General features: G+C 41.5%; 1 protein-coding gene across 1 annotated transcript; it reads right to left on the bottom strand.

Annotated features, from left to right (window-relative positions):
• Positions 1-156: 156 nt before the first annotated feature.
• mafk (v-maf avian musculoaponeurotic fibrosarcoma oncogene homolog K) lies at positions 157-12,106 on the bottom strand. The gene is given in 4 exon segments (XM_040115450.1): positions 157-5,257; positions 5,348-5,426; positions 11,875-11,913; positions 11,915-12,106. Coding segments are annotated over 4 exon segments (687 nt in total). The 5' UTR covers positions 12,046-12,106; the 3' UTR covers positions 157-4,819.
• Positions 12,107-13,717: the final 1,611 nt, after the last annotated feature.

The following is a 13,717-nucleotide window of genomic DNA, read 5'->3' as shown; positions in this document are numbered from 1 at the left end:
ATTTGAAAGTACAAAAACAGACACAGCAGACTTATTCATAGGAATAATTTACCATTTTTTAAATCAGAGCAGAAACAAATACAGATTTTATTTGTACATGAGGGTAGTTCATTGAGAAAACATGTAAGTAAATGAATGAATGTAAAATAAAAATAATTTAGGTGTTTTTGTTTTTTTTTTTAATAAAATTACACAAATCAATGAAATAAATATAAAATATATATGAGCAGAATAATGACAAGCTGTGAAGGGTTCATACTCAGTTTATGCTGCCTTATTACTGTCCTTGTTTACAGTTGCTCATTAAGCCTCAATATGTTGCCACAAGACTAGAACAAAGAAATCCATTTATCTCGTAAATACAAACATAACATAGAAACTGCTGCTGTTGAACTACCATTCAATGCATTTCATCCATTATTTCACCCATAAACCATGTAATTTATACACATGCTCCATTCCTACTATCACGGAGCTTTTTCTGAATTTATAGGCACAAACAATCTCTTCAATCTACAATTCTAAAACTGACTTTCTACATGGCTAAAGTTAAATACCGTAGCTTGTAGGGCTGGCAAAGCTTGAGGGGTGAAAGCTTATTTGCTAGAAGACATATTTTCAGGAGGAAATTTTCAATGCATAACCTTGAATACCCAGTCACTGTATAAGAGCAACCTTATTTATGTACAATTGCATTATGGTTCATATAAAAAAAATGTAAAATAACCACTGATATCTTAAACAGTTCTATTGCAGCTCCTGGGTACAACAAGCTTCACTCACTTCAACTGTGGGAGGAAAGAAGGTGGTTCAGAGTTTTAGTAAACATCCATGGTAGGTAATGTTTACGCCTCTTTTCACCAATAAACTATGCCTTTCTGCTTAATGCTCACTAAACTGATTTGAATGATGTTCTTTTTTTGCGTTCCCACTTGCATTGTAGACAAAAACGTGCCTTGTAGAAAATGTAGATTACTCTGTGTGGCAACTGTTTTCTTGTGGTAAGACAACTTAAGAGCAACATGTTTGTGAGCATGAATGGACCTCTTCTGGGTCACACTGGATGAAGGTTTAACAACAGAGTACTTAATTCACCTGCAGAGAGGTTTGTCTATTATTATGGCGAGCGCGCGCAGTACAGAAATATATACTTAAGTAATATTTTTAAGGTGTGCTGCTAAAAAGCATTCACCTCAGATCCAAATACAGTATTAAGTGCTAAAATTAAACAATGCCTCATTTAAAAGCATTTGGTTTTGAAATTTTCCCACAATGGGTCATTGTAATGTTCTCAGAAAATGCTTTTAGCAGTTTTGTCTGGTAAGGCAATGTGCTGAAAAGCGATGTACATTAAGATGTAATGCTTTTCTACAAATTCCTCTGACTCGGTGACCTTAAACTTGACAGGTCTGGGTGGGCAGTCTTTAGCAGCTTTGAAATTACTTTCAGGTAAGCGGATACAAAAGCATTACCATCATCATCATTTGAAACTGCCGACTAAATCAATTATCATCTGTAGAAAAGTATACCAAGTCTACCGTAGACACCACAATGACTGACTAGGTTTACATTCAGGTTAAGTCTCAATTTTAAGAGCAAATATCATCTTTTTCTAAATGAAATGTTCTCTTTAATTCTTCAACTAACGTCCAAAAGGCCCAAATGAGAACGGAACAGCTGGTTAAGACTGGGCAGTTTTAAATCTGATCACTTCAGACCAATGTGCTCTTCTGTTGAATTATGAAAAATTGTTTTCACTATTTGAGATCATTAATATCTGTGGTAAAGCAGTTGTTAGGCATACATTTCCAGCTGAATGATCCAGAAATGATGTAAAATATGTGAATTCCTTTGCCTAGATAGCTTCGACTTGCAACTTTCCACTTCATTACATTTTCATCTGGATTGTCTGTTGTTTCACTCCAATTTTATAGAAGATTTGCAAGATATGATGTAAAGTGTGACAAATGCACATGTGCTCTTTACTAACAGTGTGAACTAGCAGTCAGAATGTAATTACCCTGTTTAGAAACAGTTCATTCTTGACTGTTTAGAGATGATTAGCTGCAGCCTGTATGTAACCCTAGTCACTGTCCAATTTGTGGATTAGACAAATAGTAAATATGCTGAGAAAGACTATTCATGGGATATAAATACTCACAAAGAAGACTTCGGTTATGACAACAGTTTTTCTCATTGTAAATGTAAATACAACTTTTTCATAAAAAGGTCAGCATCAACATAATTAGACTTCAAAGAAAGATTACATAATCACACCACTCCCAGGATAGTAAAAGACATAAATATAGAAAAATATGTAATATTTTTTTTTTATATACTGTATATGCATATAAAACTAAGTATCAGAAAGAGAACATAGGTTGTATGAACATAGAAACCAAGTGAAAATACAAAATGAGCGTAAGAGCACAGCAATGCCCCTGCTTAAAAATCACAGCAGGTTGTACAGCAGCAAAGTTCCCCATACTGTTCTTTGCAGCTATGGAACAGGGGACGAACAGTCATGTCCTCTTAGCCAAGAGAATATCCTGACATGAACAATCTCTATTGACTTCACTCCAAGTTAGGAATGGATCCTCGGTAAGAACAGCTTGATTTCAAGTGAGTTTCATATTTAAATATCTCGAAAACGTACAACAGGAGGAAGTTGTTTACTGCATACAGTTGTCATGACACCACTGTTTCTAGAGATGGGCGTCAGGAGTTCTCTTGCAGAAGAGTGTGTCAAAAGCAAAGTAAATAGCTACTGTTTCAGAGATACCAACACCGGCAGCAGCACTTCTCGTGACCCAGCAGTAGGAATGATTTCTGTTTGGACGGAGTTCTCATAGTAAAGTAGCAATGGAGGCAGTGGGAGCTTTATCGTTTCTGTAGTCTGTAATATACAGGAAGTAAATTGAATTGCATTTCACTTGTAAGGACCTCTCTCATTACACTATATCCAATATGGATTACCTACCAAAGAGTGGCATATAAAGGAAAGAGGCGAAACATCACCCAGTAAGTGCTGTGGAATACGTATACCATCCTTAGTTACATAAGGCTTGACCTTGCAATAAGTGGCCACACCACAATTAATCATAATGCACATAAGCCTCAGTAACTTCAGAAAAGCAAGAATAGCTTTTATTTTTCATCATCTCCAATTCTAGGAATCAGCTTCTGTGTGAATTGTTTTCTTTTATACTGTATCGTAACAGTTTCCTTATAAGTGCTATGTAATGATAAACACTGGGCAACGTCGAATGACTGAATCGAAACAAATCTGGCCCAGCATGATCCTTAATCGCTTTTCAATTTTAGTCTTCCCAAGTCTACCTGTTCAGTGAAATAGCAGTTAAAACATGTTCAAATCAAGTATAATCCAACTCATGCATTTTAAAATATTATAACCAGAAATTGTGAATAATCTCTAGAGTCAAAAGGGCATCACATGCAGCACCTTCCTAACAGCCTCCAACGTCCTCAGCAACATAACTCACTGTGCACGACGCTTTTTCAGCCCCACTGACAAATTCAGCTTTTTCTCAACCGAAATACTAGCACAAGTCAGGCGTTTTGTGGTTGCGTTACTGTGGCAGCAAATTTAAGATGCATCAGAAACGCTGCTTTGAAATCCGATCTACCTGATGCAGACACCCTGCGGATGTGAGAAGTGGTTGGGTTTTTTTTCCCCGGATCTTTGGGCAGTTGCCAGTTGGTTGACAAAAAGGCACAAAAGAACCTCTTCAATTAGGGGAGTCAATACATTCTAGCAAAGATTTGAATACAAATTCTGGCCTAATGGTGGAGTTTTAAAGTTCTCAAACAAATGAAGGACGTAACCTCAAAACTGCAGAGTTAGTTTGCAGTCACCGTAAGTATGTCCGCCTGTCCTGGAGACTACTGACTATTTTCTTGCATTAGCTTCTAAATACTAAATCAACTACTTGACATGACCGGCCACCGAGCAAATCTCTGCATAACCAAGACAGAAATTTAACAATGCTGTATCCCTACTAGAGCCCTTTGGCTAAAAATTGGTCAGTTATCAGATTCATAATGCAAAGCTCCCCAAACAGACCATGGAAAACCATATGCAGGTTTCCAACTCCAACCAAACTCTACAACAGGTGATTTTACTGCTTAGCACCTTCCAAAAGTGGAGAGGAACATATCAGTGAAAAACATCTGCTGCTGTGTTTGGCTGGCTCTTAAAGGCATGTGGTTCTGTGGCGATGAAGAGGTGTCCACCTGACCTCAAAAGCTGGAACGATAAACTCCACGTGAGATAATAGTTTAGATCAATCATAGATCCTTTCTAAGGCAACAGCTTCAAAAGGCTCAATTTAACTGGAGGCCCTTTACATGAAGAAAATATGATTTGGCAGAGGCTTTCCTTTACCATCACATGTGCACTACTTAAATCTCTCATGTATTATGCTTAATAGCAGTAAGTATCAGAGCTGTCTTAAGCCAGTGCTGCCACGTTAAGGCATGTCAAACACTTTTCCACACTGGAGTAAAAGCAAATCTCTGTTATCTGTCAGGGAGGTAGGGTCACAGAGGCCCATTACCCTGCCGGTGCTGGGGGTCGGGGAGGGGGATTTGCACAGTGCACAGACAATGTAGATTGTGTAACAGACAGAAGGAGGGAGACAGAGTTTTGAATTCAACACAACATCACATAGAGCTTGCCAACCCATTCCATCCCTCAGTCTTACTACTGAGCATCCTCTCAGTGCAGGATGAGCGGGTTCAGGCAGGGTCAGAACCGGGAAGGACCAGGCAGGAGAAGGAGAGCCCAGTCCTGTCGACACTAGGAGGGAGCCGAGAAGGGGGTCGGGCTGGAGTTGTTGTGGTTGGCGGACTTGACGATGGTGATGACGCTGGTGGTGGCCACCTTGCCCGGCGACAGGGGCCCGCGAGTCACAGTCCGGGCAAAACACTGCAGTGCCTCATACTTGGCTCGCAGGGCATCCAGCTCCAATCTCATGCTGGCGTTCTCGCGGGCCAGCTTGTCCACCTCTTGCTGCAGCTCTGTCTTTTGTCGCTCCAGCTCCTCCTTCTGGGTGACGCGCTTGATGCGGCAGCTGGCGGCGTAGCCCCGGTTTTTCAGGGTCCGTCGCCGCTGCTTCAACCGCACGACGTCTTCCTTGGTCAGCCCACGCAGGTGCTGGTTGAGCTCCCGCACGGACATGGCCACCAGCTCATCGTCGCTGAGCGCTGGGGCATTCTCGCCCACCTCCTTCTTGACCTGCAGGACGTGAGCGGTGGATGAAGAACAAGAGCATGTTTGGATAGTAACAAAGCCCAATAAAACACTTCTCGGACCTCTTACACTTACCTTTAAAGCTTTGCTCGTCTTGAAATGAGTCGTCATTCCCTGCATGCAGACAACTGGCCAGAATCTCACAGAAGACACACTGAGAAGTAAAGAGACGAAGAAAATGTTTCCATTAGCTTCCATTAAGTAAAACACACCATATTATCATATTATTTGCTCAAGCGCTGTACTTGCATACAATTGTACTTAACTGGAATATTTCAATCTTTCTATCTTTCAATCTATCTACTTCTATACTGCTGCTCCGCTACGTTTAAGAGGGAAATACTGTACTTCATTCACACAAAACATGTCATGTGTCAGTATTTGTGTTTACTTGTGTTTGCATGGTAGCGCCAAAGTTGCCAGTAGAGGGCAACATGACACCATTAAACAGCAGCCCCGGGAGCGCCTTTATTTGCTTTTAAGAGGAGGAGGGCCTTGACAATGTAGTTCACTAGACCAAGCAAGATTAGAAACGGGCAACCACTCTCTCCCCCTTCTTCATAGAACTTTGCATTTCAGCTCTCTGCCTAAGCGATTTTGCCAGGGCAGTTTTTAGAAAAGCCTCTCTGTACTCATTACAGTGAGGTGCATGCTTTCCAGACTGCCGCCGTGGCCAAAAAAAGCGAGAGCGCTGAGCTGTGATCCTGTGAGAGGCACACATCCCCCAGGGCTCCATTTCAGGACCTGCAGACCAGCCTGACTACGAGCTCACTGTTCCATGCTCGACTGCTACCATGGAAACACCCTGCAAATGGGCGTGGGAGTGTGAGTCACATGGTCGGCAGGAGGGTAAACAAGTCTCATTCATGACCGCAACACATCTATACATATCACAAATAAGAAGCACTAACTTGTGCTGATTACTTGAAGGCAGCCCGCGTACAAAAACTCCTCAGTGTGCCTATGCTCTCTCTCCTTATCCTGTTACTTCCCTTGAAATCTCTCTTATCTGATGTCTCTGGGTCTACAGGGACACAGGCAGTCCACACCACTCTGCCTTCTCATCACAGACATTAAAACAGACCATCACATCAGGATAACATTTACAGTTATGTTGAACTTTACAGGGCAGCAGATATGCATGTGGAAAATTCCTGGAGATAGGGTGTCACGGAGAAATAGTTTCCTTTATAGTCACTGATGTATTTCTGCTGCGAGACAATGTAGTCTATCGATTTAGGGCTGCGTCTCGCCGGTTGGATCCTGTTACACTGGGCTTTCCTGAGCTGCTCTATGCCCTTATTTAACTCTGGTGGATATATTTAGCCCACAGTGCTGACACAAATTTCTGCCAACTAAACAATTTAAGTGAGCATGCGATAAGTGATACCTCAGCAAGAGGGCAAATATTCTCTGCAGTACTTTTTCTTCCATGAAAGCTGCAGCTTTCATGGAAGAAAATACACAGGGTGCGGCTGTTCCTTTTGGGATATTTATCACGCTTTCACATCTTATGGCTACAAATATTGCTTATACAGGACTTTGCAAATGTTGACTGAAATTAAGTGTGTAGTGAAAAGGAAAAACAACTTTGTTCCTTTCAGTCTTTGATGGGACCTTGACATTAAACATTGTCTATTAAATAGCTTAAATTGAACATCTGTCTACAGAAGGTTATTAATTTTTTTTTAAACCACAAGCCGGTGAACCTCAAAGAATCCTAACTTGGAAAATAAACAGATTTGAGACTCATGTACCAACCACACAGCTAAACAGCCACCTAAACTCCTCTTTCAAGATTTAGAGAACATCTGTTGCTCTCTCTGTGTCCATGATTCATTTTGCAAAACACGCTGCAAAGAACTGCATAATTCAAATTTCAGAAGCTTCAAATAAAGATGAAGAAGTGAAATAAAACATTCCTCGACAGCAAGTTGGCCTAAAGAGCCTAATTTAAGTGGTACTGCGTCAGAGGGGGTCCCTGGGTATATTCCTTGTGAAGATCATCAAAAAGTGGTGTGGGGCCTCCCTCTCTTCATACAAGAGGCCTCCAGCTTGAACCAAGGGGCCAGGTTGTTTCCCCGAAATTCTTTAGGCATGTGCTTATGTTTTTGCAACTCACGCAGGAACAAGGTTTTCCTGATCAAGATGCCAGTTTCCTCGGCGGAAAAACAGCAAATCTACTCTTTATGATATGCCACACAGACGAGACAAACCTGTTTCACAACAAATCATGGCCTCTCATTCTAGTGCTGAAAACAAATTGTATTCGTTTTTCCATAACAGTTTAAAAAAAAAAAAAAAAAAAAAAAAAAGGAGTCTGCGAAAATACCTCAAAGAAAAGCCAAAAAATGGCGGGTAAAGAACAAAACCACATTCCTGAGTGAACACACATGTGCAAACCCTCACATGCACAGAGGCAAATCTTCACTGGAGAAGATGCGTGCAGTCTGAATATGTCCTGCGATGCACTCAGCTATGGGGGTGGAGTTCAGACAATCCCACTTGTAAAACAACGGCTGCAAAATTCACAAAATGTCTGGAATTCAGAGGAGTCTCACATCTTTCACTTATCCAAACAAATCAAAGGCAGCCTGTGTGCACACGTGTGGAAGTCAGAAGTCCAGCAACTTTCAACGACGGAGGAATTTTAAACAAAATATTTTACTAATCTACTTTTGTCATACAGCAGACAATAATGCCGCATTCCTCAAGATGCTGCTGTGATGACTAATAACCAAAAATTCACTGTTTACACAGCATTAATGTTATCACTCTTTTATGACTAACCATTAAAAGGCATATTTCAGCCAAGGGATAAAGTGAGAGTAGTTTCTCAACTAACTGTCTATTACAAACAATATACACACATTTCGTGGTCATGCTCGATTGTTAGGCAAGTGTTATATTTGATGTGAAAAGCAGAATGTTGTCTCCCGTTTTGTTCTTTTGGGTGCACACATTTCTTAGAAGTCGAACTGACCCTTTTCAAGACTATGTTTTTGGACCATTTCAAGACTATTTTTCAGGAAGCAGGAAAACAAGAAAAAGCTGAAATCTACATCTGCACAAACCAGCGTAAAACTATAAACAGCTGTTTAAGTGCGAATTAATGAAATTCGGCATATACTAACACCATATAAACCTATGTGCCTTTTAGTTCACTGATGCCAAATGTTTATATTTTGAAAGGCAGGCATCTGGTCAAGTTCAAGGCTGCGCTTCAGTTACAGCAGGTAACTGTGGGGCCCAGCCTTCTCCTAAAATAAACAGTATATCAGAGACCTATACGCTCATGCTGTAGTGATAAATTGAGAGTTGGCTCGTTTGGGCTCTTTGTTTTCCTTCTCTTTTTGTCTCGGTTTGGCAGTAGGTTAAGCAGAAAGCAGACTAGTTGCTGCCCTTGAAGATCTGAAACATTCCTCTGAGAAAGCTCTTGCTTTTCTAGCGTTTTCCTCAGGGAGGTGGGGAGATTTCTCTACAGACTGGGGCACGCAGCACTCTGCTCTTTCTCCAGCGCAGCACATTTGGTGGGATATTATGTGAAGGAAATGGAGAGCATAGCTAAGCAGTGAGTCATGCTGTTTACTGGTAAAAGTGACGACCAGCGGTAGGGAATCACACCCTCCCGATCTGACGTTTCCTGGAAAATCCCGTTGTTTCATTGGGAGGAAGGAAAAGTACAGAGAACCTTGGAAATGGTTGGCATGACCACCGGAACTTTTGTGCGGAAAGGGAGGAGAACATGCCGAATATCTGAGCAAAGATTTTCTCCCAACCAAGGACATTGGGATTCAGAGAAATGTCAACAATGCAAAAAATAGGAACACACCTGTCTTAGTTTTTACTACGTGGGAACCAAAAATGTGGGACCCATAGGGGAAAGATTAATATTCTATTTCAGAAAAGCTTACATAACATCACAGTTCTCACTTTCCAGCTTGACATACCAAAACAAACCAAAGCTCTTTAGTTGAAAATACTGCCAATAATAATCCAGTACTATCCAGATTTCACTGATTCTCCTTCAAAAGAGCTAGCTGAGGCAATGGCATATGGGCAGACAGGATGCGACAGCAAACCATACATTATGAATGCTGCGGAGCTGTAAAGTGTTGCTGGCAACATGCCGTTTGAGTCACGGTGGAATCAGGAAGTTGCCGAGGAAAAAGATTAACAATTGATTCAGCAAGTCAGCCTCGTTGAGGACCAACGAGGAATTCCCAATAACACAAAATAAACACACGAGTTAAGTTGACACTCGCCACACCTCTGACCATAATGAGGTGAAATCGACGGGTCGAGATCCAGTCATTCTGACAGAAAAGCAGGAAAAGGCACGATGCAAATGCGCTGTGGGTGGCAGAGCGAGCAGACTCACTGTCAGGGAGTCACTTTGGATGGATGAACCACAGGCCTGTTCACACTTTCCTCTGTTATTGCCTCTATGCAGTCTGCTTGGCACGATCAGCTGTGTATAAAAATCAACAGCTTTCATAATCAGTAATCAAAACTCTACATATTATTTCCAGAAGGAGGAGCACAACACACCGTAGCGAACGTGCTCCCCGTGAGTCATCGCATTACTAACCACAGCTATTTCACTTTCACAATGCTCCACCGCAAAAACGTTTTGCATTCCGTGTCATTTTCATCGGCCACCACCGGCCAAAAAAAACGAGAAACAGTATAAAACTGGAGACAATTATACTAAATTCTGTGTCCTCGGGGGATTTTCTCCCGATGTGCCTTGTCACTGTCACACACTACCGTGGCGGTGAAATGAGTCAGCCACTGCAACTTCTCCATCCAAAGAAGACATCATCACTATGGAGATTTAACCACATGTTAACCTCATGACAGTGGAGCGCGTCTGCTCCCACCGCCTCTCTGAAAGCAGCAGACACTGTACACCCACCAGAAACAAACAGTGAATCAGAAATGCCTCTCGGGCACAGATCTGTGCCCATCTAAGTGGAACAAATGTCTCAAAGACAAATATTTTCCAAATATTAATCACAATGGCCCCTTAAAAGGTCTCACGTCCAAGTTATTCAATAAAGGCCAAAGGACAAACCTCATGGACATGCAAGATAGCCAAGCGGTGATATTTATGAGGTAAAAATTGTGCTGTTATTACTAGGTAATTATCAAAAAAATTCATTGTACTCTCAGGACAGGTCAGGTTTCCTTACCCCCCCCCCCAAGTCATGAAGATTAATGTTAACCAGACACGATAGCTAAACAGAAAGATAAGCTAAAGCCTTTTTCTTTCTCCAGGGTGATTTATTGTTTGTGGAAATATGCACTCCTCCTGCTGTTTAGTCACTGCTTGTTTCTCCTGTGTAGGCCAGTCAGCCCTGGTGGTCTGGCTTCACATCGTGCCCTTTGCCCCACATGTCTAAAATGCAGACCACGTGTTGTTTCCAATGTCAAAAGTAGGCTGTTGTTTTTTTTTTTTTGTTGTTTTGTTGTTGTTGTTTTTTTTTTTTTGCATTATAGCAGCCTAAGATAAATCCCGCCTTGAAATGAACAACAGTGCAAGAATTAAAAGGGGATGTGAAAATGATTCATGTGAATTTTTTTTTTTTTTCAACATGCCAGTCAATACGTTTATTTCACTTCCATCACCCCCCCCCAAAAAAAAAAGCTCGTTTGAGTGACAGAAAGTAGGCTATAAAAAAAAATCAAACGCCAACAGAGAAAAAAAATCTATATCTTATAATATCCGGCACTCAGTAATAAACAGGCTATATGCTATCATGAGGTTTTTGCCGCATGAACCTTAACAGCACTAAGTATCTAACACTGTAACCGTCACATGAAGATCGATGTTTATCTAGTTCGGCGAAATACTGTGAATAAATATTACGTTTTTTGTTTTTGTTTTTGTTTTTTTAATTAAATGTGTTGGATACGCGTATGGTCGCATTTTTCTGTGCCACTTACAGACTCTGTCAAATTTATGAACATATTTTCTTTTTTTTTTTTTTTAAAACGGGATAGCTTTCACTCTCTGTCACATCAACCCACTTAAACGGATTTAAAAAAAAAAAAAAACATACCAGGCGGATTCAAATGACTGAAATTCGGCAAAACAGGAAATGAAGAAAGTAGAAACAAAGAAAGGAGTTACAGCCTACCTAGTTATTATTATTATTTTACTGCTTCTGCCTACTTTCCTTCACTTCTTTTGCGCGACTACACCGAGCTCTGGGCCACTTTTTTTTTTTTTTTTTTTTTTTTTTTGCGCGCGTTGTGATGTTACACCGACACAACACGTGTCCGCACGAAACAACCGACAAAAGTCAACATTCGCCTCCACGGCCGGGATCACAACTTATGTCCTACGCGACGGGTCTACGTGGCCGCAACACACTTTGCGTCTGCGTGCTCCGGTAATGTCACCGCAGAGAAACTCGAGCGATTTCGAGAGGAATGTCAAAACATCTTCTCTCACACACACACACACACACACACACACACCCCCCCAAAAAAAAAAAAAAAAAACATAAAAACACACACACGCACACACATAACACACACACAGACGCGCACACACACACACACACACACGCGCACACACACACACACAAACTCACCTCTGTGGACGCGGGTATCTCTGGACCGGAATGCGTAAAAAGCGGCAGAGTAGGTTTCCGACAGCGGAGACGAAGTAACTTGACACGGCTGGCGTAGAGCGCGTCCAGCAGACGGGCAGCGGCGTATCCTCGTACTAAATTAACTCCAAAACAACAACAATGTACCAACATTCCACGCTCCGCTTCCGCAAGCGCTCACGTCACCGGTTCCTCGTGACCGCCCCCTCCATTCATGAAAATAACTTTCTGCTGACGTCAGTCCGGGAAGGGGGGCTGGTGCCATAAATAGAAGATAGATACCGCTAGCCACTGCTTTTGCTTACTTTACAAAACTGATCTGTACAAAGTCCCTCGGTGGTGCCAATATTAGCCAAGGAAACAGCACTCTTTTAACTTTTAAGTTTTCAAAAGGAAGACATAAATGCCCATCGCCCCCCCCCCCCTTACTCACTCTTTTGAGGCCAGGTCTACACTACAAGGTATTCAAAAATGTGCATTAACTTGAGGGGAAAAAAAAAAAAAAAAACCCACCTTCTCCTTCCATCTGAGCTGGGAGCAGCAGCAGCAGCAGCAGCAGCAGCAGCAGCAGCAGCAGCATTCCATTCCTGAGGAAAGTATGTGGTGTAGTAGCCCAGCAGTCACAGGATTTCTCTTATTTTAACTGCGCTGCTGCCAGTAACGTCACAGGTTATTCTGGGTAATTAAGTACTGAATGTAAATATGTTAAGTGAGTAACCTTTTTAAGGGCTGCACGGGCACGGGTTTCCCTGTTCGTTTATCCGATGCAGGAAGACCTCCGCTTTGAGGCTGCCTCAGACTGTGGTGTTTGTTGAATGACAACAGATGCGCAAACAGATGCAGAGTGTTTTTACACTATAAACACTGTGGGTTACAAAGTTCAGACACGGCTAAAAAGAAGAGGAAAATGCACTTTCCTTTCTGTTTGGTTTTTTTTTTTTTTTCTTTTTCTGCTGAATAGACCAAGATTATGTGAAATACCAATAAGTTTCTCTCAGGAATTGCTGTCTCAGGCAGACGTGAATCACTTTTCAGCATAGCCTTTAGAAATTCAAACAACATACACCAAACTTCAGAGGAAACAAAACAAAAACATTTCACAGTAATTTATCAGGATCTGCCCCAAAAATTTATGCCCCATCCCTCCACCAAGTTCAGTGCAAATCGATTCAGTGCTTTTTTCCCCTAATCCTGCCGACAAACTAACCTTGGCGGAGGTGATGTTTTTTTTTCTTTTTTTCTTCACAACATTTAGCATAGATCTCAAATGTCTGCATCCTCAAAACAAATGCACGGAGAAGGTAAACATCTGGATCTGGAACCTGTGCACCCGCAGCGATGAAATTAGGCGAGGCATCCCTTCCCTTTAATCACAGACCATTACCATTGTGAAATACAGCAGTTAGTGTTGGTTATACAGTTTATTCACTTCTGTCAGCCAAGTAGTGTAGACAAGATGTATGCTGATAGCGCAAACGGTGAAAAAAGTTAAACTATCAAAATACTTCCGTAATGAACTGTAATGGTCTGTCTACCAGATATATCGCCCAAAGACCAGTATGAACTTATTGTCACCCAAGGACCGGTGGTTTCCCTGGAATTAGCTGTAGTTTTTTAAATCTACCATGTCACAGGAGAAAAACAGCTTCATCACTGAATCATTTTTTGTTCCATGATGGTTTCCGCTATATTTAGCCACTGGAGAGACAAAAGAGGAAACACAGGGACACGTTAGTAAAGGCACACACATCAGACGCATGATGTAATTGGGACCTTTAGATAAAGTGTGGCTAGTAGATGTCTAGTAAACAAATGATAAATGTCG

Source organism: Xiphias gladius, chromosome 3 (genome assembly GCF_016859285.1).
Source record: "Xiphias gladius isolate SHS-SW01 ecotype Sanya breed wild chromosome 3, ASM1685928v1, whole genome shotgun sequence".
In the NCBI taxonomy this organism is placed as follows: Eukaryota; Metazoa; Chordata; class Actinopteri; order Istiophoriformes; family Xiphiidae; genus Xiphias; species Xiphias gladius.
Note: the sequence above shows the minus strand (reverse complement) of the source record. Positions and strands in the feature narration are given on the sequence as shown.